Source organism: Pseudophryne corroboree, chromosome 3, assembly GCF_028390025.1.
Source record: "Pseudophryne corroboree isolate aPseCor3 chromosome 3, aPseCor3.hap2, whole genome shotgun sequence".
Taxonomy (NCBI): Eukaryota; Metazoa; Chordata; class Amphibia; order Anura; family Myobatrachidae; genus Pseudophryne; species Pseudophryne corroboree.
The window spans coordinates 347,699,320-347,726,521 of record NC_086446.1 but is presented as its reverse complement, the minus strand read 5'-3'; the positions used below and the strand labels follow the sequence as shown (position 1 = coordinate 347,726,521).

The following is a 27,202-nucleotide window of genomic DNA, read 5'->3' as shown; positions in this document are numbered from 1 at the left end:
TTATTACAAATATTTATATACATAGATATTAAAAAAAAAAAAACTTCACACAGTAGACAATGCAGTTTTTTCCCCTCACTCTGTCTTTGGTTTGGCAGTGCCTTCATTCGGAACCAGTGCTATTTATTACACCAGAACAGGGAATGACTTACAGTCTATGGCAGTCAGGCTAAAACACTTAGGAGAATACTATTTAGAAAGACTTATTTTACAATCCAGCAGAAGTTTCCACTGTTTATTGCATTGCTCTGATGCTGATCCTTGACTATCTCCATGCACTTGAGACATCATTGTCTGAAGTTGTAGCGTGCCTCCCGCCTGGGATTGGTACTGATGTTTATATTGTAGATACAGTGTTGCTGCACACCAAGACTATCGAAGGATACAGTGATACCCATCAGGATTTTGCACTGTATATGGAGAAAATAAAGACAATAAAGCAAAGTCAGTTACTGTAGATAAATGTGGCTTCTCTTTTCAGAGTTTGGGTGACCTGTTACTAACACATACTGTATATACCGGGACCTGGTTAGGATTCCGGCAGTCAGAAGACTGACGCTGGAATCCTGACAGCTCAGAATGCCAATTCCGGCACCCTGACATGGATTGAATTGCCTGCGCTTTAATCACGAATGCAGGAATCCCAATCAAGGTCTGCCGGAACTCTGCACTGGTAAGCCACACGGGGGGAGGGGAGGTTTAGGCTGCTTGGGAGGGGGGCTTAGGGTTTAGCCTGCGGAGAGGGTTAGAGTTAGGCAATGGGGAAGGGAAGGTTAGGGAGGTTCGGAGTAGTTTATTTACCAAATAGGTATGTAATGGTGCCGCTGTCGGTATTTTGACTGACTGCGTCCTAAGCGCCGGGATCCTGATACAATCCCTATATACCTTCCCTTTTGCCAGCGCATGCCCTGCCATAGTCTACTGCGCATACACCAGGGCAGGATTAAGGCTGGTGAGGGCCCAAGGGCACTGAAGTTGCATGAGCCCTCAGTAGTAAAATTGCTCATAAACACGTCCCTTCCCTTATTTGTAGCGATTTTCAGCTCAGCGGTGTTGGAGTTTATGATATATATTCCAAACTATTGTGTGCCTCTTCTGCAACATCCTGTACTTGCTCTTGTATGAGGAATTTGCTCGCTCAGGGAGCTGCATGTCACATGACTCACATTTTTGAAGTGTAGCAGTAAAGCAAGATTCATCAGGCATATTCCTCACCATCTGGGGGCAAAATAAATGCAAATTAGACACAGTTGAAGAACATTTATCACACTTGTATGAAACCTGCACAATATCTAAAAAGCAACACACATTTGGATTATATAAATCAGTACTCACAGTAAAAGAACATGTAATATATAATTTGCTTTTGAGCCGAATCCAGTTCCTCTTTCCTTTTTGTATTTCTGCTCTTTGGTCTTTTATGTAGACTTTCACACATACTCGCCTACACTCCTGGAATGGCCGGGGGGCTCCCAAAAACCGTGTGGCAAGTCTACCATAGCCAGCATCCACCTGTCCACATCCCCCACCTGCCTGCCCGCAGCTACACACTCCCGGTCGCAGCCATCCACTTACCTGTTCAATGGGCGGGGCGAAGAAGTGATTTGTGCTAACTCATGTCATCGTAGCCCCGTCCCCGCTTTACAAAGCCTGTAATCTGTGTATTATATAGCAGTGGGTGGGGCTGCGATTGCTTTTCCATACATATGCCGATGCTAATTGTAAAGCGCAACGAAATTTGCTGCGCTATATAAGAAACCGTTAATAAATAAATAAGCTACACCCTGTCATGCAGACCTGGCTGCTCCCTCCCGGATGGGGCAGCCACAAAGTCTTTCATACTGTAGACACAACCTATCCCTGGCTTTCTAAAAGGACTATTATTTTTACTGTGTGATTACCAGAATGGACATGTACTGGGATGCATATGAAACAGGATACAATGTGCTTATAAACTATCAAAATTTCAACAAGCATTGTGGGAACCGGGGAAGGTGGGCTACTTACAGCTACAGGGCTACTTGGCAGTAGAACTCTAAACATAATGAATTACTATCATATTTGCAGTTGTACTGTCGGCGCACATAAAATGCTTCATGTAGCCAACATCGCGGTGTCTTCCTTTTCAGGATCCTCATACTGCTTCTCACCACTGTGAGTGCTGACAAGTTGTATGTATCCCTTTAGACTTTTCAGTATCGATTCAAAGAAACATAATGGGGAATATTTATCAAGATCCGAAATTTTAATGCAGGTATGATAAAAAAAAAAACAAATTTGGCCAGAAATTGGAGATATCTGCCACGATTCCTCCATAGTATATCTGTGAGAATCCAAATACGAATGGGTACCCCATAAAAACGTATTTTTTTCTTGGAATATCCCGCAAATATATAATGATAAATAGGCACTTAAATCACTTCCAGTAAGTTTTGACTGTGTATTTTCCTTAGGTTGGAGCATGCCCATAGCATTCAGGGACTAACTGATCCTTCCTTCCAGTCACGGATCAATAGAGGGACAGACCTATGTGCAGCCTTCATGTATGACCCCCCCCAACAGCACATGTCCTGCCAGAGTCGACTGCGCATGCTCCAATCTATAATGTCGGTGCCATGTCCTGGTGAGATCTGCGGTGTTGACGGAGAGCTTAGTATTGTGAATAGGTGCAGGGAGTGCGGTTTGGGCCTCCCGGAATCAGGGGCCTGTGTGCACCACAAACCCTGCACCTATCAGAGACAGGGCCAGATTACCAATGGGGTGGATGAAGCTGCAGCTCCAGGCCCTCCCATCACAATAGGCCTAAAGCCTCTGCTGCTGTAGACAGTAAAATATTTTTCCTGCTACATCAGCATGCCAAAGGCTGTCTGCCCCCCTCTCCCCCTACCCCGCCGCGACCTTCCTTCACTCCCTACCTCTGCACTGGCAGCATGGAAGGTTCGCTTCACTAGCCCTGGCCCTCCTGCACTGCATACAGTGATGTCAGGATTTCTGACGTCACAGAGGCGGCGCCTCGGTATCACCACGCGCTCTGAAAGAATCAGCAGCACAGTGACCGCTGCTGCTGAGCAGGCTGCTCAGTGAAGGAGGCCTGATCCTCCTAAGGTGAATGATCCTCTGAGGTGTGGTGTACTCCTGCTGCCTGCTGCACTGCTGATATAAATAAATTAGTTTAGGTACAGTATGTGTGTGTATGTGAGTATGTATGTATGTATATATATATATATATATATATATACACAAGCATACATATATCGTCATACCAGCACTCCACTGGTGTATTTATAATGGGTGCAGTGTGCACACCCTGCACCCATTAATTTAAATATCCTACTGCATCCTGTGGCATAGCAGCACTGCAGACATCACTGGGCAAATGGCGCGGCGCCAGTAGGAAAATCACTGGGAAAATGGCTGCGGGTCTTTGACTCCCTAGTCAAAAGTTAGGAGGTATGGTCTGAGTCGCACTGCGCAAATGTCACAATGGATTACCAAGGTCTGTCGCTAGATCTGGGGCATGTTGGAGCATGTGACTGCATCTGTGTACGCAGTTACATTGGCTCCAGGTGCTTCCTTTCGAAAGACACGCTACATAGGATTGCTCAGATAATCGATGCCGCAACTGACGTGCTTCCGATGGTGCATCTTTGTATGCAAGCGGCGGATTTGACACACTGTGTGACTGTGCGGACATCTCAATACAAATCTCAGCAACTGCAACGTTACCATATTTTTGCAAAACCACCATGTATGGTATCACAGTTGCGATGGGAGTTGCATCCACCTCTGAATCAGGCCCTGAATACTTACCATGTCACTCAGCAATATATGGATCCCATGAGGGCCAGTCCTGGAGATCCGTAAGATGTGGTTTGCTGGGACAGTGAACAGGTCCGCCAGCTTACTGGTCAGCTCACCTGCAGTCACATCCTCCAGGTATATCTCCTGATACAGTGCTGTCAGGGGGAAAGGAGAAGAGTCAAGTGACCTTAAGGTCTTCTACAGCTCATGTACCTCACCCACTTTTCCTAAAAATTAATGAATTTTAAGTTGGTGGTAGGCTTCAAATAAATGTGAACGAAGAGAAGATACCTGACATTTCTGTTGCTGTCATACACATTTTTAAATGAATTACAGATGTTAGTTTTTTGTCATCTAACTAAAATATCCTTAATTTTAATTCACTATGGGGGTAATTCCAAGTTGATCGCAGCAGGACATTTTTTAGTAGTTGGGCAAAACCATGTGCACTGCAGGGGAGGCAGATATAACATTTGCAGAGAGAGTTAGATTTGGGTGGATTATTTTATTTCTGTGCAGGATAAATACTGGCTGCTTTATTTTTACACTGCAAATTAGATTGCAGATTGAACACACCACACCCAAATCTAACTCTCTCTGCACATGTTATTTCTTTTTCATCCACTAGGGGTCACTGGAGTACTCTTGGGATATGGACGGTTCCACTGGAACTAGGCACTGAACAGTTAAACTTTGACTATACCTCCCCTCCATATCCCAGAGTACCTCAGTGTTTTTTCGGTGCTCACAGAGCAACTAGGCTTGTGGAAGTGGATCCACAATTATTGATTTTTCTCTTTGATTATTTTTGAAAACATCCCTTTCCCCCTTCCAAGAAGGCGAGGGTTTGGGATAGTGAAAGCTGCTGATGCAGCTGTGGGTGTCGGACCTCTCTAGAAGAGCTCCCTCATTTCCACGTGCATGACACCTGCAGTAAAAGGCTGACAGTGCTTGCAGAGAAGCCCCATCATTGCCCTCACCACAGGGTCCAGGTATGTGTTTGGGGCGGTCAGCTCATGCTGCCGTCCCGCTGTGTGGGATTACTGTGTCTGTGTATTATGCCGTGCGCTGCCCGCAGCCGCCCGCCGCCGCTTTCAGCGCCGCTGTGAACACCTCTCCCGCCGCGCTCAGCCACGCTGGTGCATAGCCGCTCCACGGCTCCATGCGGCATATCGTCTGGCACTTCCGGAGTCATAGCAGCGGTCTCCGGATACAGAGTAGCGGTACACGGGGCACGGGGGAGAGAGGGAGGCACACACTTCTTTATCCAGGGTGTATGGTCTAACACAGAGCCAGCAGCGCTGTATAGATAAGTAACAGGATGGCATATATACATTTAAGTATAATCTGCTGCATAAGTTAAATGTTTGCACTTTGTGATATTCTGTGAGCATGGGGACATATTAAACCATGCTTCCTGTTTTTCCTGTTTCTCTCCAGATTTTCCTGTAATACATCTCTCCACCATTGAAGGCGCAGGGGTGTTAGGGGGATTTTGGGATCAGGCATATTACTGGCACACTTGGCTAGATATATAGAGACACCTTAGTACTATTTACCGAGTCGCACAGGTTTCTCTCTCTTGTCTTTGTATTTATATTGTGTGTTTTTTTTATTATTATTTACATAATGAGTAAGACACCAGCAAAGTCTAAGAAGCAGTTTTTCTGCAATGTCTGTAAGGGTGTATTACCTGACGGATTTACCACATGTAAAGTATGTGTGGTAAATTCCGAAACAAATACAACTCCTGCTCCGGTTCCAAATCCAGTTTCTACCCCGGACCCGCCATGGGCTATATTAGCAGATGTTTTAGCTGGTTTGCAATCAGAGTTGGCCGCCTCTCGGCAGGAGCGAGAGGCGGCAAGATCTGAATCTAGGGCGAGACCGCTAGAACTTCGTGAGGGGTCTCAGCCTTACCAAAGGTCCAGATCCTCTTTGACTAAAGTGGATAAGTTTCATTTTTCTTATAAACTACCGGTTTCTGCTATGTTACTGTCTGATGATTCTTCACCAGACCTCACTGTACAAGATGTGGGTGAGGAGGGCGAAGTAGACCAGCAATCAGATGGTGACGATTTTGACAGGCCGGGTATTGATAATCTCATCAGAGCAGTGCGTCAGTCTCTGAATTTTACAGAAACTGAGGAGCCTCTGACAAATGATGAGGTCGTTTTTACTAAACGACAGAGAATTCCAATTTGTTTTCCTGTGTCAGAATCTCTTAATAAAATGTTACTAGAAACAAGGAAGAATCCGGATAAACGGTTTTCTGTACCTCACAGATTTAGGTCTAGCTATCCGTTTCCAGATTCTATGACAGCTACATGGGAGAATCCGCCGTTGGTGGATTCATCTGTGACTAAACTTACAAAGAAATTAACCATACCAGTACCAGCTGCAACTACACTCAAGGACCCTTCGGACCGTAAAATAGAGGTTATGCTGAAGTCCATGTATACAGCGGCAGGAGTGCTGCTTAGACCTGGGTTGAGTGGCATTTGGGTAACTAAAGCTCTAATGGTATGGATAACAGAACTCAGATCTGCCTTAACTGATGATCATCTTATACTTCTCGCTGATCAAATCTGGGAAGCGGCTGACTATTTATGTACAGCTTCTACTGACGTCTGTCAGCTCACTTCTCGCCTTTCATCATCACTAGTCACAGCACGACGTGCGCTCTGGCTTTGTTCTTGGCAAACAGAGACAGAGGTCAAAAAAGGAATAGAAGCATTACCTTATAAGGGCGAGAAGTTATTCGGTCCTGAATTGGACAAATGGATTTCTGAGGCCACGGGAGGGAAGTCGGTTTTCTTACCATTTCCTCCAACAGTGCCTAGAAAAAGATATTCTGGACCGGCGTTCAAATCTTTTACACCTCAGTCCTTTCGCGGGCGTGGCAGGGGAACGGCCACACCAGGTAGACGAGGTCGGGGACGTAGTTTCCAATGAGCCAATACTACTCGTCAGGATACTAAAGTCACCGGTAAGCCAGTGGCATGACGGGCTCCCAGCCCATCTCGGTTCTCCTATTGTAGGAGCACGTCTTCAGTCATTCCAGTTGGCATGGCTTCAGACGTCCACAGATGGGTGGATCCGCAATCTAGTTTTAACAGGTTACAAAATAGAGTTCGACTGTCTCCCGCCAATGCGGTTTTTCAGGACAGGACTGCCTCTGTTGGACGACAAGAGGGCGATTCTGCAGACTGCCATTCAGTCTCTGCTGGACGCAGCAGTTTTGGTTTCCGGTCCCTGTGCACCAACAGGGTCAGGGTTATTATTCCAGTCTGTTTGTGGTACCGAAGCCGGATGGCTCGGTCAGGCCAATATTGAACTTAAAGGGCCTCAACCAGTACGTCACTTACTACAGATTCAAAATGGAATCTCTACAATCAGTAATTGCAGGTCTAGAGCCACAGGAGTTTATGATTGCGCTGGATCTCAAGGATGCGTACTTACACATTCCGATTTGGCCTCCTCATCAAAGGTTTTTGCGGTTTGCAATACGACAGAACCATTACCAGTTTCAGGCTCTACCGTTTGGCCTCTCGTCAGCGCCTCGGGTATTCACCAAGGTGATGTCTGTGATGATAGCTCATCTCAGATCTCTAGGAGTGATAATAGTTCCATACTTGGACGATCTACTCATCAAAGCTCCGTCTCAACAAATCCTCCTTCAACAGGCATTGCTGACATACAATGTACTGATTCACCACGATTGGATTGTCAACTTCAAGAAATCACATCTAGTTCCGTCCCAACGACTTCAATTCCTAGGTATGATTCTCGATACGGTAGACTAAAGGATCTACCTACCCGAACAGAAAGTACAGGTCATTCGTCATCTGGTACAATTAGTGCTCAAGCCACGCACAGTCTCGGTTCATTTGTGCATTCGCCTCTTAGGCACAATGGTGGCGGCTTTCGAAGCACTTCAGTTCGGAAGGTTTCACTCACATCCTTTTCAACTGGATGTGCTCGCACAGTGGTCGGGCTCGCACTTACAGATTCACCACAGGGTAAGGTTGTCTCCAAGGACCAGAGTGTCTCTACTCTGGTGGCTCAGGGTACAGAATCTAACCGCAGGAAAACAGTGCAGCACCTGGAATTGGATAATTCTCACGGCAGACGCACGTCTCAGAGGTTGGGGAGCTGAAGTTCAGAATCTTCAGCTCCAGGGTCTCTGGGCGGATCACGAAAGATTGCTGTCTATAAATGTCCTGGAACTCCGGGCAATTTACAATGCGTTACGACAGGCAGTGCACATGCTGCAGGCTCAGGCAGTCCAGGTGCAATCAGACAATGCGACGGCGGTCGCATACATCAACAAACAAGGCGGAACGAGAAGCCTCATGGCAATGCGGGAAGTAGCTCGAATCCTCAATTGGGCAGAATACCACCAGGTCATATTGTCGGCAGTATTCATTCCGGGAGTGGACAACTGGGAGGCGGATTATCTCAGTCGTCGGGATTTTCATCCAGGAGAATGGGCATTAAATCCAGACGTATTTCTCATGCTGGTCCAGAGGTGGGGTTACCCGCAGGTGGACTTGATGGCATCTCACCACAATCATCAAACGCCCCAGTATGTATCCAGAACGAGAGATCCAGAGGCAGTGGCGGTGGATGCTCTCACAGTCAGGTGGCCATACAGTCTAGTATATCTGTTTCCACCGTTTCCGCTGCTCCCTCTATTGCTAAAACGGATCAAAAGAGAGTTAGTCACAGTCATACTAGTGGCGCCTCATTGGCCACGGAGAGCTTGGTTTTTGGATCTTCGCGGATTACTCGCAGACGATCCTTGGCCGCTCCCACTACGTCCGGACCTGTTACAACAGGGTCCGTTTCTTTACCCTGATTTAGCGCGGCTGCGTTTGACGGGGTGGCTGTTGAGACCGCCCTCTTAAGAAGAGAGGGCATTCCAGAATCAGTCATTCCAACCATGTTATGAGCTAGGAAGCCGGTTACGGCAGCTCATTATTATAGAATTTGGCGTGCCTATATAGGTTGGTGTGAAGCCAGGAAGTTTCCAACTTCAACTTTCAAGTTATCCCGTCTTTTGTTATTTCTACAGATGGGATTAGATGGAGGTCTACGTTTATCCACACTAAAAGTGCAGATATCTGCTTTGTCAATTTACTTTCAAAGACGATTGGCTCTTTTGCCATCAGTACACACCTTTATGCAGGGTGTCCTCAGAGTACAGCCTCCATTCATTCCACCTACAGCGCCATGGGACTTGAATCTGGTTTTAGATTTCTTACAGTCTTTTCATTTTGAACCCTTACAACAGGTGGATATTACATTTCTCACTTGGAAAACAATTTTTCTTCTAGCCTTGGCTTCGGCAAGGCGAGTTTCAGATTTGGGTGCCTTGTCATGCAAGCCACCATATTTGGTGTTTCATGATGACAGAGCGGAACTTCGGACGAATCCCGCTTTCTTACCAAAAGTAGTGTCATCTTTTCACATCAACCAACCAATAGTAGTTCCTGTGTTATTAGGACATTCTGAAACTCTGGATGTGGTACGCGCTTTATGCGTTTATGTGTCTCGAACGTCTACACTTCGTAAGATGGATACGTTGTTTGTTCTCTATGATGCTGCCAAGAGGGGTTGGCCAGCCTCTATGCAGACCCTATCCAGATGGATAAAACTGACCATACGTCAGGCTTATCTTCAGGCTAGATTACAGCCGCCTACATCGGTAACAGCTCATTCCACACGTTCTGTTGGAACTTCATGGGCAGCTGGTCGTGGAGCCTCTACGACACAGCTTTGCCGGGCGGCTACATGGTCATCAGTGCACACGTTTGTGCGCTTTTATAAGTTTGATACTTTTGCGGCATCAGCATCTAGCTTTGGCCGTTTAGTGTTACAAGTGCCAAATAGCTCTCCCGCCCACGGGGGAAACTTTGGTACGTCCCAAGAGTACTCCAGTGACCCCTAGTGGATGAAAAAGAAAATAGGAATTTGGTACTTACCAGATAAATCCTTTTCTTTGAATCCATAGGGGGCACTGGACGCCCACCCAGAGCAGTTATTACCTGGTTGTGGTAAGTGCAGGGAATATTATGGTAACACACTCTTACCGACTGCTTCAAATTAGAAATTCTGTCGGGTTGGTGTCAACTGTTAGTTGTCATTTTTTGTTGGTGTCAACTTTATTGTTGTCCAGTTTTGTTATATGTATTTCTCCATTGTCAACCTCTATATCTCCAGTTCGGCTCAGTAAAAAACACTGAGGTACTCTGGGATATGGAGGGGAGGTATAGTCAAAGTTTAACTGTTCAGTGCCTAGTTCCAGTGGAACCGTCCATATCCCAAGAGTACTCCAGTGCCCCCTATGGATTCAAAGAAAAGGATTTATCTGGTAAGTACCAAAATCCTATTATCTGCCTCCCCTGCAGTGCACATGGTTTTGCCCAATTGCTAACAGAATTCCTGCTGCGATCAACTTGGAATTACCCCCTATGTTGGGACTAAGGGGGTAATTCAGAGTTGATCGCAGCAGCAAATTTGTTAGCAATTGGGAAAAACCATGTGCACTGCAGGGGGGGGGGGGGGCAGTTATAACATGTGCAGAGAGAGTTAGATTTGGGTGGGTTATATTGTTTCTGTGCATGGTAAATACTGGCTACTTTATTTTTACACTGCAATTTAGATTTCAGGTTGAACACACCCCACCCAAATCTAACTCTCTCTGCACATGTTATATCTGCCCCCCCTGCAGTGCACATGGTTTTGCCCAACTGCTAACAAATTTGCTGCTACGATCAGGTCTGAATTAGGCCCTAAGGCCATCAAATTCCCAATATGGCATTCAATGCTACCTCTTGGGGTGAGGGGTCAGGTGTTGTATAGTTGTCAAACGTCCTATAAGGATTACACTCTTTTTACTGCCTGCTTATGACTACTCACATTTGAAATTATTTTTGGTATTAAGATTTGCAGAAATTACAACAAAATGATCATGATGAATAATAGTGATCTTATCAATTCATATTATTGGGCATGTTTATAATGCCATGTTTATGTGGTCATCTTTTATCATACATATGAACACTGAGCTGTCTGGTCGCCTACAGTATGTGTGTGAAATGAGAAAAGACAACTTAGGCTTAGCCTGCTGTATATATAATGCGCCCTGTGACTGTCACTAGGAAGGGGGACAAAGAGGACAACACAGTTCTGCACTAAGTGACATTATTAGGCAATGTTCAGGTGATGTTACTTGGCATTACTTCCACCAGTGGCAGTAGGAGTCTAGAACTGTTCATAGTACTGATTATTGCTGGTGACAGTATTAAACAATATACTGTATACTGGTGATAATATTGGGGTTGTCAGTGGGTAATATTGTTACTCCTAAAGTTTTTGAGCAATATGTGAACACTTACAATGTAACAGGTTCCTCACTACTGTTGAACAGCTCACACAAAATCACATAATACTGTTATACAGTCTTTCCTACAACCGTTACCATTCTCATTTCCCTCTGAAGTATTTTGGTTCTTCACCAGAGACTCTGTGCAGATATATAATGTTAGACGAGGACGCACAGACCTGTGGATAAAGATTTATAGTCACGTTTTTATTTCCTAACATCACATATATACAATTAGACTACATTACCACATAACTGACTCTATTAACTACTTACTGCGGATTCTTACATGTTATAGTGGGCTCCTACTCTGCACACCTAAGGGGCAGATGTATTAAGCCTTAAAAAGTGATAAAGTGGAGAGTGATTTTTCAAACTAAGCCTGTGGCACGCAGTTACGTGCGGTGGGGTGAGGCAGAGCCTTTCCTGTTACACTAACATTTGTGTCAGAGTTTTGACTGGATAAAATATATGAAAAATACCAAGAATATGTTTGAAATATCTTCTTTGCATTATTCTAATCATTTTTATAGCCAAAACTCTGGAGTAAAACTCAACAAATTTCCTGCAGTATATATTGCTGCACCTGTGTACAATGCCTACAAGTACCCTTTGGCTCATATTGTGTGTAAATCTGTCTCTGGTGCTAGCCAGTGCCTCCTGAGCCAATTAGCTCACCACACGTCCCTGGTGACACAGCAGTTATGAGTTGATTGGCTGGTACTTTATCACTCTCCATTTTATCACTTCTCAAGGCTCTTCAATGCTTATTATATCTCCCCCCAGCCTGTAACTTGACAGCTAGGAGCTGATTGGCTGATGCATTATCACCTTCCACTTTATCACTTCTCCAGGCTTAATATATCTGTTAGCTAGTGCTGAATATACACACCTTGCTGCCAGTGCATGAGACAGTCGGATGCCATCCGCTACACCACAGATCTGAGTAACGTCCCTGCGAGACAGCTTCAAGAGATCCGCCCCTGAACATGAAAGCAATAAAACTAAAGTTAACACTCAATCACATGATTAATTAGTGCACATGGCTACAAACACAATATACTACATCGCTGATGGAAAACATATAATGTTCATGGCACTTACAGATAGCCATTGGTCTTACAAGTTGGGAGGTATACCCAAAATGATAACCCCAGTACCTGTGAAATTGTAAAATGTCCGGCAGTAATTGGAGAAGCGGTTTCTGAGCAGCCATTGCTGGGTATCACTGATGGAGGCAGTAGGACTGAGACTCTGTGGAGACAGACCGCCTGAACATAAGACGCCATTTATGCCATCCCCTTATTGAGTCACCCCCAGCCCATCTAGTTGCTGTCCGTGCTGCACTCGGCGGTTACTCTGGCTATTAGCTGGTGGTCATAATAATGTGACTCAACCGTGTATGTTTACATTCTATTATATTAATGCATCTCCTGTTCTCCTTTAACAAGTCCTCTCCTACAGAGATGTCTCAGTCACCTATACTTCATAATCTGGTGACCAACAAGGTCATTTTTGATTCATACGAGGTGTGTACAATAAGTTTCCAGATGAGCAGTGCATAGGTAGAGTAGACACAATCTGACTGTCTGGTTGTGAACTGTAATCTCTGTCTATAGTTCTTGTGAAATGTCATGGCACAGAACCGTATATAAGCACCGCTGTGCAATGAAGAAGTCAGCATGTTCACTTCCTTTGCAAACTCGTTATGGAGCTCAACAGAGGCCATTGGAGAGCCATGATATTCTACAACTACAATTATTATTATTACATTTTATTTATAGGGCGCCACAAGTGTTTCGCAGCGCCGTACAAAGGACAGTACAGGGAGACAAAACTTAGCATAACAGTAATTAAATAACAAAAATAGAGTACAGGTAACAAAGAGCACCACAATTCTCAAAACATAATACAGCTTAGATGTAAGTAGCGAGGGAGTAATCATTGTACTACTTGGGGCTGGCGGCCATAGATAGAGAGGAGCCTTTACCAGCAGGAGAAAAAGCAGGTAAAGATGGTCGCTGACTGAAATGTGTCGAGAAGAGGGCTTAGACAACAATAGGAAAGAGGGCCCTGCTCTGAAGAGCTAACAATCTAGTGGGGAGGGGTGACAGACAGATGACATGAGGTGCAAGCAAGCAGGTAGAAGCCTGATGGCAGTATGCAAGCAAAGCAGAGATGTTCAAGGCGTGGGGCAGGGGGATGGAGGAGCAGCCAAAGGACTAGGTTATACATTGGAGGGGTACGCTTTGATAAATAGGTGGGTTTTTAGTGCCCGTTTGAAGCTTTGCAAGGTCGGGGAGAGTCTAATGGAGCGGGGGAGTGCGTTCCACTGAAGGGGTGCAGCACGGGCAAAATCCTGAACTCGTGCATGGGAAGCAGGGACCAAGGCAGAGGAGAGGCGACGGTCATCAGCCGACCGTAGTGGGCGGGAGGGAGTATGAAGGGAGAGGAGGTTGGAGATGTAGGGAGCAGTGGAATTAGCGATGGCCTTGTATGTGAGGGTGAGGAGTTTGAAGAGGAATCTGTAGGGGAATGGGAGCCAGTGTAGATTTAATACAATAGCGGTCTGCGACAGCAGGAGAGTTTCGACTGACTGCAAGCTGCTTGTGGGGAGGAGGCACCTTCCCGAATCACTGTGTTAGAGTGGTTTGTAGAATTTTGGCACGGGAGACGGTCCCTAGAAGATGAGGAATGCTGTGGCCAACCTTTGTCTGCCATCACCAAGGACAATATTGCTGCTGTGCGGCCACAGTTGAAGTGGACACCACGGTGACCGTGCCCAGTTAGAGAAGATAGACAGCTCATCGGGATCCATGCACTTGAAACTCCACAAAAGCTTGGTCTGAGCATGTTCCCATAAATCAAGCGCAAGATGCGTGGGATTCATTTTGAGTAATTCGAAGCAGCAGTGGAGACCTTCATCCAGCATGTAGAAGACATACCTGCTTGTGACTGGTCCAGCTGCTTCACCAAGTGGTTTGAGCGCATGCAACTTTGCATACAGTCCTCATGCGAATACTTTGAAAAAGTGTAATGGTCACTTTGTAAATATAATATTGTTTGTGCATCTGGAAACTTATCACACACCCTTCGTACTCTCCCTTGGCTGCACCACCGAAGTCCTTCCCCCAGACCATTCCCTCTCCTTCTATTACTTTTTAAGTCTATACAATCTGTCTCATCTCTCCAGTTCAACTCTGCTTTGTCATTTATCACCCCAGCCATGGAACTCCATACAGGCCACCTGCAAATATACTCCCATAATGCCAGATACCAATGGAGAAAATCTCATTATGATGATGACTTCCTTCTCTATAACTTCAGACTCTATTCTCTCACTAAGCCAGCCTATTTTATGTCTTTGATATTTAAATCTCAACATGGGATGGGAGCATGGGTAATGGATGGGAGCAAATGACAGTTGACCATTTCAAATGGTCAACTGTCATTTGCTCCATTGCTCCATTTCTTCTAATACTGTGATAATCCCACTCTAATACTGTGATAATCCCACTCCACTATCCACCACTCCCCTATGTATTAAACACCCCCTACCACCCTGGAAATCATGTACCAGGGACCCTTCATTTCGCCCAAAGCCCACTTTTACAGTTTAGTTTTCTCCCTCTGACCCCATCTGTGCAGCAAAGTAGTGATTGGCAGAAACTACTGCTCCAGGTCCTACGTGCTGAGTGGAAGATAGAACACCCCCTACCGCCCGTCAGACATCAAAGCTGCCGCTGATAGCAACCCCCACCCCTACCGCTGGAGGATGGGTAGGGGTCCCAGTGCATTTCTGTGCCCAGAGGCCCACACTGCTGTTAAGATGGCCCTGGGTACGTCCAGGATGCTGCCGTGCTATATAAGGACATCTCAGCCAACTAAGCAAAATGCACCTTTTTTCAGCTCCCATTTTGTACATGTTCCGTAATTGTTTATTTGTGCTTGGTAGGTACTAAACAGAACTACTCACCTCTCCTGCACATTCTGTAGAGCTGTCTGAAGCACATACTGGAGATGTACAGATCCTGTTGTAGAAACGCACAGAACAGCTTGTTAATCACATGGATGGGAAAAAGGCTAAAAGAAGTAGAGAGGAATTTGTTTTCCAGCTGTCTACATATGGATCCTACGGGTGGTAGTCATGTGACCGCAGGTCGGCTGACCGTCAGTCACATGACCTCCTCCGTGAGCCCGACGGCTCACTATCCCGATGGTCGGCATGCCGACCAACAGGGACTATTTCCACTCGTGGGTGTCCACGACACCCATAGAGCGGGAATAGAACCCATGGCGACCGCAGGTCGCCACCGAGCCCGCAGCGTGGCGAGCGCAGCGAGCCCGCAGCGTGGCGAGCGCAGCGAGCCCGCAAGGGGCTTGCTGCACTCGCCCCTCCTTGCCAGGATCCCGGCGTCGGTAAGGTGACCGGCGGTCAGGAGACCGCCGGTCACCCGTACTACACCCGGATCCTACATATGCTGGAGAGCAGATATAGGGCCTGATTCAGAGATGTACAGTACTACCACCGCAGCTGTGAATGTGAAAATATGCAAATGCCGCAGCCATCTGAATATGTATTGAGATACCCACTGGCGGCTGTGTGAGTCCCAACGGCTGCGTCTGAAGACAAAGGGGTCTATTCATGAAGCAGTGAAAAGTGTGGAGAAGTGAGCCAGTGGAGAAGTTGCCCATAGCAACCAATTAGCATTGAAGTAACATTTCGAATTTGCACACTATACAATTGTACGGAGCAGCTGATTGGTTGCCATGGGCAACTTCTCCACTGGCTCACTTGTCCACTCTTTTCACTGCTTCATGAATAGACCCCACAGTGTCTGTTGCAGATCAGTGCCATTGCCGCTGCGTATGAGAAATTAGTCACAGGCTGATACACACTTGGAAAATGGTCACAACACACCTGCGTTTTTCCCATTTCTCCCCGTATCCACCCCCAAATAGTTCCAGATTGTCAAGCACTTTGCATATAAATCCTCTCTGCAACTGCCATCGCAAGACCATTGTGGCACAAACGCAGTGCGTCTTAGACTCGTACAGTCAGCATATAATCACATAAAAATCAAGTTTGCATACATCTGTGAATTAAGCCCCTAGTACTTTATTCCTCTTACCGCTCTGGAGTGGGCACCTTGAAGGTACGTGGAGAGCACAGGCTGGGAGTGCTGGTGGGGCTCTGTGAGACCTCAATGTCTGGCCAAGGGGTGCACTGCAAAAAAAAAAAAAAAAAAATTGATCCTATAAGTAAAGCAAAACTGGTATTACCTGTATTATAACAAAGTTACTTCTAAAACATGCTGTCCTTGTGTTTGCCCTCATCCCACATTTAGGGAAAGGCCCTGTCTTTAGTACATGGCTTGATCTAGAAGTGTGCTTCTACAAGAGTATAACCTTTTCTTTTATGTGGATTTTCTGGGGTAAATTTACTAAGATGGGAGTTCTATTTAAGATGGGATGTTGCCCATAGCAACCAATCAGATTCTACTTCTCATTTATCTAGCACCTTTTAAAAGATAATACCTGGAATCTGATTGGTTGCTATGGGCAACATCCCATCTTAAATAGAACGCCCATCTTAGAAAAATTACCCCACTGTTTGTAGAGGTAAGACAGAAGACCATCTTCACATACAGGTGCATATTAAGAGCGGTGGGGGCACATGTGCAGTTTCCATCTTGCTCCTCTCTAGCCAGCAGCACAGAGACTCTGGGCACTAGGGTCACTAGGAGACCATAACGCAGTCCCAGAGTCTAGTGCTTATGCGCAGGTCTCCGGGGAAAAGATGCAGCAGCCATTTTCACTGTGCTTTTCCTACTGCACATGCGCAAAATGTGAGGGGACTTTGGAGAGTTAAGTATGGAAAAAATTGGTGCAGTGTAGGCCCCCCTGGAACCAGGGGCCCGCGTGCACTGCGCACACTGCTCCCATTATAGATAGGCCACTGTTCACACATGCAGAAATGCATTTAATTTGATTTTAGAATGGGAAGGCATTCTCGCATTCTGCTAAAAGATAACATTGAAATGTTAAATGTGGGAAGGGGGTTGAATATGCATTCCTATAAAATAGGATTTTGACATTTTTTACATTCTGATATTTAAAAATGTATATTCACCTAGCAACCAGTGGCGGATTTAGCGGGGGGCGATTAGGGCGAATGCCCCCCCTACATATACCGGCAGCGGGATGGAGGCCGGGTCCCGCTGCGGTATTGGGAACGGGTTGGAGTCTGACGAGCGGTGCAGCGCGGCGGCGGAGGAGGAGAGGAGCGTCCTGACGTGCGTACAGCGGCCTCTGTTCTGAGCACGCCCCCTCCTCCCTGTACGCGCGTCAAGACGCTCTCTGTCTACGTTCCCTGCCGCACTGCACCGCTCTCCACCCGTTCCCAATACCGCGGCGGGACCCGGCCAGGCCTCTACCTATGAGGAGGTGTGTAGAGGTGTGTGTGTGTGTGTGTGTAGAGGTGTGTGTGTGTGTAGAGGTGTGTGTGTGTTTCTCTCTTCTCCCTGCATTATTTTGCCTCATTCAGTGTGCATTTTGCATCATTCGTCTCATACATTGTGCTATAACGTTAATTTTGCCTCATACAGTGTGCTATAACGTTAATTTTGCCTCATACATTGTGCTATAACGTTAATTTTGCCTCATACAGTGTACTATAACGTTAATTTTGCCTCATACAGTGTGCTATAACGTTAATTTTGCCTCATACAGTGTACTATAATGTGAATTTTGCCTCATACAGTGTGCTATAACGTTAATTTTGCCTCATACATTGTGCTATAACGTTAATTTTGCCTCATACAGTGTACTATAACGTTAATTTTGCCTCATACAGTGTGCTATAACGTTAATTTTGCCTCATACAGTGTACTATAATGTGAATTTTGCCTCAGTCAGTGTGCTACAAGGTGAATTTCGGATCATTCATTGTGCTACAATTTGATTTTTGCCTCATTCAGTGTGTGCTACAGTGTGAGTTTCGGATCATTCAGTGTGCTATAATGTGAATTTTGCCTCATTCCACGTGCTATAATGTGAATTTTGGCTCATTCCGCGTGCTATAATGTGAATTTTGGCTCATTCCGCGTGCTATAATGTGAATTTTGGCTCATTCCGCGTGCTATAATGTGAATTTCGGCTCATTCTGCGTGCTATAAGGTGAATTTCGGCTCATTCTGCGTGCTATAAGGTGAATTTCGGATCATTCACTGTGCTACAATGTGAATTTCGGCTCATTCAGCGTGCTATAAGGTGAATTTCGGATCATTCAGTGTGCTACAATGTGAATGTCGGCTCATTCAGTGTGCTACAATGTGAATGTCGGCTCATTCAGTGTGCCACAAGGTGAATTTCAGCTCATTCAGTGTGCTACAATGTGAATTTCGTATCATTCTGTGTGCTACAATGTGAATTTTGGCTCATTCAGTGTGCCACAAGGTGAATTTCAGCTCATTCAGTGTGCTACAATGTGAATTTCGGCTCATTCTGTGTGCTACAATGTGAATTTCGGCTCATTCTGTGTGCTATAATGTGAATTTCGGCTCATTCTGTGTGCTATAATGTGAATTTCAGCTCATACAGTGTGCTATAATGTGAATTTCAGCTCATACAGTGTGCTATAATGTGAATTTCGACTCATTCTGTGTGCTGTAGAAACAGAAGTTGTCGGCAGATAAGAACCACTTGGCCCATCTAGTCTGCCCCCTTTTTTTTTTCACATTATTTTTATCTCTAACCTTATCTGATCCTTATTTCTTTGTAAGAATATCCTTATGTCTATCCCATGCATGTTTAAATTGCCCTACTGTCTTAGCCTCTACCACCTCTGATGGAAGGAATGGCGATTCGCCAGTCTGTATCACCAGTTCTCTCCACTAACTGGCAACATTTTATTAGTAATGGCAACAATAGGAAATTTTAGCAGCGAACGGGAAGGGCATTACTAAGTGGGAGGGGCTATGATTAGGGGGAGGAGTCATAATTCTTAAACCGCCCCCCCCTAAAAGTTAAGTCTAGATCCGCCACTGCTAGCAACTACAGTATGTTGTCATGGAATTTATGTTAAATACACATTTGATCCTCATCTAAGTCTCTCTAACCTTTGCCTGTGTCATGCTTGCTTAGATAATACATGGAAAGATTAAAAAAAATATATTAATTTAGGGGTTTATTCATGTAGCAGTGAGAAGCCCTTTTTCAGCGAAAACAGGGCTTGTCACTGCTTCCTGCTATTCACAGAAGTAGTTACAGTGCCAGGATACATAGGCGTTTTTATCATGGGTGCAACATGCGGTACCCTTGTTGTTTTATACTTACCTTTCCAGAGTCCCGCGACAGGCGTTGTGGTGAGAGCAACTGCGGCAAAAATCACTTCCAAAATGGCCGCAGCGCATGCACAGTAGAAAATTTGTCTCCGGACCATGGCAGGCACCATGTTTCCAGAGACCTACGCATGCACAGTAGACGCCAGAACCTACAGCGCCGTGGAGAGGAGTCTGCACACGGACCCCCTCCTCTCTTAAACGCCCCTGTATGGGGAGAGGATTCTTAGTAGCACGGAAACTCAGCTTTCCATTTCACTTCTAAAAATAAATTTGCCCTCTCAGGATGCCAGCTGAGGGGAGAAGAGCAATGAAGTCTGCCTTCTCCCCATCCTCCTCCGCCCCCTTGTCTAATGCCAGCCAATCAGAGAAGCCCAGGGAGAGGCAATGAAACAAAATTGCCCCTGCTCCCGGTGTGATCTGGAGGTTCCTGCAAAGCATATAGTGTAGGTTAATGAAGTGACCCAGAATATGCCTTATTATTTCAGATTGCTCACTATCTACTCCCCCTGACTCTCTCAGCCCTTCTCCCTGTCACTGATCCAATGGTGTAATTACTGCGCTGCCTCCCCGCTGCCCCCAGCTCACTCGCTTTCCCCTGTCCTTGATCTGCCAGTGCGCACACAGAACCTGAATCCAACACCACAATGTCTCCAAGGCAGCTGAAGATAGGATCGCTGAGGGACTCTTTTCGCATTGCATCGCCGGAAAAGTGTACATGAATTTCTATTTAACTTCAATATATATTGCATTGAAATTATGTGATATATAGTGATAAATAACGGTAGACCTTAGTGTGAGATATAGTACCACAACACGTGCTGAGCAATTGCAAAAGGTGACTATAGAAGGGGGGGGGCGGGGGGGGGTAAGTATAGGTACCTCTGTAAGGACAGTGCTCTCACAAGGTGGCTGGTACTTCTCACGTTCTAGGGTCGAGCGCTTCTCCACCTTTTCACGATCTGTTTTCTGCTTGCGATCTGCTCCTTTAGGCTGAGAAAGATGAGAGAGGATGGTCAGTAGTGCAGCGAATGAATGGTAGAAGAAAATATAGGTAAAGAAAGAAAGCGCAGGAGCACTGAGAAAGGGAAAGTGCAGATAAAATATAGTTGTGTCGTGTTGTAAGCACCTTGAACACCTTAATCTGACAGCTACATGAATAAAGATGATCTGTAAAGTTTCCCTGGGAATCTGACTTATATGTGTCCACCTGAATCCGGAAGGGGGCTCCCTTCTCTCCCCCATTCTTTCTTTGTGTGAACTCTGTACTAATGCAATGAACCTGAAATAGAAAGAGCGAAACTTGGTTTTGACTTTTTCATCCCTCACATTCCTAGAGATCTTTCCAAGACCTTCATTCCCATCATCTCAAACCTTCTTAATGGCAACTTTGTCCTCACCTGTATAAAAACTGATGTCCTCTTACTGGAATCCCACAGGAATTCAATGATGTTCAAGGCACTTGGATTCACCAGAGGCTCCATCACCCCCACAGACAATGGTACATCTGAAATGAAGCATAAGCCAGAGTTATAAACAAAATTACATTAAGACGGTTATATAACACTTTCTAAAAGCCACCCACTGCTTTCTCTTAGATGCAAAATGCATAAACCCATCACAGTATAGTATAGTACTATAGTATAGTATAGTATAGATGTAACCTATCCCCAGTTAGTATTTATCTATAACAAAATGCCTCCAAAATGATTGAAATGGTCAATTTAAAATCTGAGCCAGATTTTATTGCACTTCTGTGTCAATATGGAATACTTCTCCTTTGAGTGATGAGGGAGTTGAGCATACCTATATCCAGAATTCTGTCTCCCGGGTGGCTCAGCTGCCAGCTCCCCAGCTGCTGTCTCTCACTATACTGCAGACGTCGGTCATGAAAAACCACTCGTACCACACTCTGCGCAAGACAGAAAATAATCAGAATCAGCTTTATTGGCCAGGTAAACTAGCGTATACTAGGAATTTGTCTTCGGTTTGCTATACAGCAGCCAAGTAGGTAACAGATAAGCAGGTGGCGGGGGGGGGGGAAGTAAAGTCACACAGATAGGTATACCGTAGGGACGCAAGTTAGTTACATGTACGGCTAGTCAGTCAATGTTCAGGAGTTCAGCAGGCGGACCGCTTGGGGAAAGAAACTTTTGAGGCTTCTGGTGGACCTGGCGGGTGCGCGGCCCTGTAACGCCTGCCTGAAGGAAGCAAGTTAAACATGCTGTGGCCGGAGTGTTGCTGGTCTTTTACTATCTTCATTGCCCGCTTTTTAGCTCTGGACAGGTACAGGTCCTGGACTGAGGGAAGGTCTGCCCTGATGATCTTCTCTGCGGTTCTGACCACCTTTTGGAGCCTGCATCAGTCCCTCGCGCTGGCGGAGCTGTACCATACGAGGGTGTGATAGCGAGTCATAAATATGCAGGAAACTAAATAGCACCATACCAGGTATACCAATTTTATATTTACCTGTGAATTCAGGGGTGTAACTAGGTGTGCAAAATTAATACAAAAGATTTTGTATATATTCAACCCATAATGGAAACAACTACAGCCTCCCCCCAATCTTGCATATTGTTCTATCTTGCATATGGTACATACAGTATATAATTTGGAGTATATGACCAGGGCTGAAACTAGGATTTTTGGCACCTGGGACAAGGCAGTATTTTGGCGCCCCCATGCGCATACACACTTTGGAACCATGTCAAAAACACGGTAATAAACATTTGGGAAAGTGACAGGACCGGGGGCAGACATAGTTTACACAGGCACAGGAGTGTGTGAATGGCCACACCCGCCCCATTCATAAGTGTTCTAGTTGCATGGGGGGGGGGGGGGGGTTGGTTTCCCGGGAATCCACATAGATGGTACTGGGGAGCGGGGACCTGCAACGAGGGTTCTGGGACCTGGCAGTAGGTAGCCCCTTAGGGCCCTGTCCTTCTCTGGTGGAGCTGCGTGCGGGAAGGGGGAGGCGCTGGGGGACAGGCCTGGGGGCAGACATCGCTTACACAGGCATAGGAGTGTGTGAGTGGCCATGGACCAATGCTTGGGAAATGAAAAGGAGCAGCTGGAGAGTGATTGGTCACCACTCCTGCCCCATTCATTAGTGTTTTATGTGATGGGGAGCGGGTACCTGCAGCGAGGGTTCTTGGACCCGGCAGAAAGTAGCCCCTTAGGGCTGAGAGGAAAGAGGGGAGGCAGAGTACCCATCTCTGCTCCCTCTCAGATTCTGCACCCGGGGCGCATGCCCCCTTAGCCTCCCCTAGTTGCGACCATGATATGACTAGCATTATCAACCACTCCCTCAAATCATTCAATAAAATATGGGGTCCTTGGCTGGCCTTGCATAACACCCTTTCCCAATCTGACATAAAATGGCTAATCTTTTAGCCTAATCTAGCCTCTTTCTACCCCGGGGACCCACCCCTTTGGAATTTTTTTTTTCCTTTCTTCTCTTTCTCCCTCTTTTTTGCTTTCCCTCTTCTTTCTCCACTTGTGTATAATAATATTCAACCCCAAAACCCTCTTCAAAATTTTAGGACCTGTGCCCTTTTTACTATTCAGCATTCATCGGCGTGTTACACCCAGCCTATGATAAATATGGCATAATGTAAAAAAAAAAAAAGGATGTAGAAAAAAAACAGGCATGTAGATTAATACCTTTGTTGTACACTACAAGCCTCATTGTCAGAGACACAGCACAGACCGAATTGCTTTTTTTATATTTCTTCCCCTTCCTCAACCTGATTTTTTTATGTCAAACTGTACCCCTTTTCAACATGTCTGTACATCATTTTTTTATTATACCTGTGTGTGGATTTAAACATACATTTCACCTTATTGTTGTTACGGTCAGATGAGAGCTACAGAAATGATAGCAGTACAAACCAAAATCATGTTGCCTTTTTTTTTTTTTATATCACGCCCCATAATAAGCACAGACAGACAATGCTTTCTTCACAATCAGATGGATTATTAATTATATTTGTAATTAGGGTGTGCAGTCCCAGGTCCCTCTCCCCCGGATTACTATGCTACATAACTGTAAACTTTTGACAGCGTCTACCGGCACGTGTTGATAAAGTGTTCCGGCTCCCACCCAATCCTTTTCACCTATGTGGCTTTACTGAACACTGATTCTTTACTTGCCACCTGGATAAAAACAGCAGACTGCAACATGTATGGGCAGTTTTGTTATATCTGCTACCAACTGAAACATAGCTACAAGAGTGTATAGAAATAGATTGGAAAAGAGATACATATACACTGACCTTTAGCAACCGACGACCTTCAGGTATTTCACAGGTCCCTTTCCAGTTACTTAACATGCGAATCTCATAGGACTGACCTGCAGCCAATACGCACAATGCAGAAAAGACATCAGATATCACACAGAAGTAATAGGTGGAGCAGTGACAAATGAAATGGAGCTATTGTATACAAAATATGCTGTTCAGATCACAGGGTGAAATATAAACAAAGGTGACAATGATGAGAGAAATGGTAGAAGTATGTGTGAGTAATGTGTTCTACTTATTAACTAATGTGTGTGATGTACAGTATGTGCCCTTGTTCAGATTTATTTGCTTTCCTGTTAGCTTCCCAAGTTACTGGAACTGGTTCTAGCAGGACCATGGCAGCACCAGAGAGGAAGACACTCATTCATGTAGGCCGACTCAGTAAAGAGTTAATGATGACTGTATGTGCGTCACCTTAAATCACAATTGCCGCTGTGGTAGAACTACAAGTTCCAATATCGCCAGCTAGCCTATGTGCTAGGACTTGTAGCATGTTGTCTGGTCCTCGGTTAATTGACGACATTATTTACAGCGACTTTGTGTCAGTTCTTATCTTTCTTTTTAAAGGAGGTTTCCACCTTCAGATAAATTTTATTTATTGGTTTGTACATAGTCTCCTGCAGCATTTACCTACATACATTGTTATTCTACAAACACTTGTATAACCTAGGCAGAGTTATTTTTATTATACAATGGTCTATTCATGAAGCAGTGAAAAGAGTGGAGAAGTGAGCCAATGGAGAAGTTGTTCATGGCAACCAATCAACTTTGACATTACATTTATCTATAACATTATACATAGAAGCTGATTGGGTGCCATGGACAAATTCTCCACTGGCACAGTATGATACATCCCTGCTCTGTGGTAAAATACTGCACAGAACAAAGCACAGCAAACACATCCAAGGGCAACAACAAAAAAACAGAGCAAAGTGTTTAGTAAATATAGCAGGGGTGCATGTACAACCCAATAAATGAAAGTTACTGAAAATAAAATAAAAAACCTGCAAGGGACCGGACTCATTCATATGTTACAGCCACGGGTGGTGATGGCCATCGGCATGTCCACCATTGATGGTTACCATCGATGATGGTGGTGGCACAAACAAATCGATGGTAGATACTAGAGAATGATCCTGCACAGTGACATTAATGGTTTTACCATCAGTTTTATGGTGATTAATGGTTTTAACGGTGATTAATGGTTTAGAATCATCAATGGACAGTGGACACCCCCAGCAATGGGATACCTTGTAGTCAGTGACCTTTCCTTTCATCAGTAACAGACTGCAGAGCTCCATTCTGTCAATGTACCATTCTGATATCTATATATCATACTGTACATTCCATAATTCCCTTATATGGTATAAAAGATATGATCAGTATGTGAGGTTTGCACAGTTTCCAGGTTGAAATCCTCTCTTACATGCTAGTTTGAGTAGTGTACAGTTATGTTTAGTGTGTTAGGTTGGATTAGTTACCCTGGTTGAGGTAAGTGAGGGTCTCCTCATGCAGTTTCACAGCAGGGGAGCTGGGTACACATAGAACACACTGGAAGGCTGGGCACAAAGGGGTGAGTATTGGCTGGTCCTCCTGTTTCAGGAAAGGCAGTGGTATCGACTCCCTGTAAGTAACACACGCCAACATTGAGTGTAATGTACAGCAACAGAATGGGGGTAAGAGAGATACATCATAGACAGGAATGAGAAGGTTTCATACATGGTAATGTTTTCAATGTTAGAGTAACAGTAGTAAGAAAACACTAAACAGTAATTCATATAAGCAATCACCGCTAATCCATGGCCAACCCCATCGGAGATGAATACATTGGAATGATTTTCATTTTTATAAATAATCATATCACATTTATTTATTGCTAACACGGCAATCTCAATGTTAGTCCTTGTTATAAAAAAAAAATACAATTTAATATCTATTCTGGGTTCCTGTTTTCACATCATGTTAACCTAGCATGTTGCTTTCATATATGACAATATTAGCATATTCCATATAATTCTACTGACGAAAATGACCCATCATGCACCTTGTAGACCCAAGTATGTACGTACGTACGTACGTACGTACGTACGTACGTACGTACGTACGTATGTATGAGTCAGATCGCTGTGCCTGTCACATCTGCAAGCCCAATTGCACACTCGGAGTTAAATAGAACATTCTGGTAAAATGCACTATGCTATCATATGGATATATCAAAATACATCTTTCAATACAGCCAGTGACAGTAAACAAACCTTAGATGTAACACCTTACAAACAATGATATCCAATATATGTTTTACTATCACCTATATATGCTATTAGCAAACCAATACCAGTGTTCTTATGTATCTTCCACTGCTCATAACAACACCCAGCACTTCTAGCTCTGCGAGCCCCCGCTCCCTATTTCGGTCCTGTAGAGGGTCTTACCTGTAGATAGCATTAGGTGAGCTTTGGTAATGATCAGCAGGAGTGGGCCAGTAATGCTCAGGTTGACTGTGCCAGAACAGCATTGCAGCTTGTTCTTATTAGTACAATGAACCTAAGGGTTAAAATACTGGGTGAGGCAAATGTAAAACGCAGTAATCCAAGATGTGAAAGAGAGAGGACATTCACAGCACAAGACTGTTCTTATAGAGCAGATAGATGACATGAAAGCCGCAGCGATTGGCTGAACCTCACCTGTAATCACAGTTTGTCTGGCTATAATTGGCTGATGTGGGACGAGGCTGCCCTGTGCTCAGGGAGAGTGTGTAAAAGTGTCTATGTATATATATACACAAACCTAGAGGCATCCCTCAGATGTTGCTGTTTATATGTAAAAGAGCACATGGATAAACCGTAAGATCCTACAATTATAGTACATGTTGTAATGATACACAGTGCAGGCATACATATAGTGATAAGGAACATATAAAGTACCTCTTATCAGATAGGGAGGTGAATTACTTTACTAACAAGAAATTTATAACACAGACAAATGTCTACACTTCAAAACAGTCATTAAATGCAGTGAGACGTATGAAACGAAAAATATGTAACTATTCTGAATAGAGTAATATAACCTATTTTATTAGTAACCTTTCCACTTGTAAAATAGCTGGAACGGGCAATGTTTTGGAGTTTTGGAGTGAGGAGCTGTACTATTCCTCCCACATGAATTCAGCAGGGAAAAAGAGACTTACTAAGGGGCGGTTTACAAACTGGCACACATTGTATGCAGTTATCAGATATAGGGTGGCCAATCACGGGTCATTTTTTCAATCCCGGGGATCGTGATTAAAAAATGACAAATCCCGGGTTTCCCGGGATATTCAATGTGCCCCCCAGCTCCCCATCCTGCCCAGTCCACAGAATTTACCGTAA

The 27,202-nt window shown here is 44.9% G+C and overlaps 1 protein-coding gene across 1 annotated transcript; it reads right to left on the bottom strand.

Annotated features, from left to right (window-relative positions):
* Positions 1–55: 55 nt before the first annotated feature.
* Positions 56–26,420, bottom strand: LOC135057775 (transcription factor CP2-like protein 1). Its single transcript, XM_063963529.1, has 15 exons — positions 26,267–26,420; positions 25,316–25,458; positions 23,808–23,884; positions 21,340–21,445; positions 20,934–21,040; positions 20,663–20,815; positions 20,416–20,526; positions 16,324–16,418; positions 15,168–15,222; positions 12,352–12,445; positions 12,084–12,174; positions 11,288–11,370; positions 3,811–3,956; positions 1,167–1,218; positions 56–410 (listed from the first exon to the last, which is right to left on the bottom strand). Exons 1-15 carry the CDS (start codon positions 26,347–26,349, stop codon positions 373–375), a joined length of 1,434 nt encoding a protein of 477 aa, XP_063819599.1. The 5' UTR covers positions 26,350–26,420; the 3' UTR covers positions 56–372.
* Between the last annotated feature and the right edge of the window lie 782 nt (positions 26,421–27,202).

Excerpts from the sequence above, each read along its gene's own strand:
- LOC135057775 (XM_063963529.1), bottom strand. The coding sequence starts at position 26,349 with ATGCTGTTCTGGCACAGTCAACCTGAGCATTACTGGCCCACTCCTGCT. Across the intron at positions 21,446-23,807 it reads AAGGTCGTCGGTTGCTAAAG|AGTGTGGTACGAGTGGTTTT; the intron begins GTCAGTGTATAT and ends TGTCTTGCGCAG. Across the intron at positions 20,527-20,662 it reads GTCAGATTAAGGTGTTCAAG|CCTAAAGGAGCAGATCGCAA; the intron begins GTGCTTACAACA and ends CATCTTTCTCAG.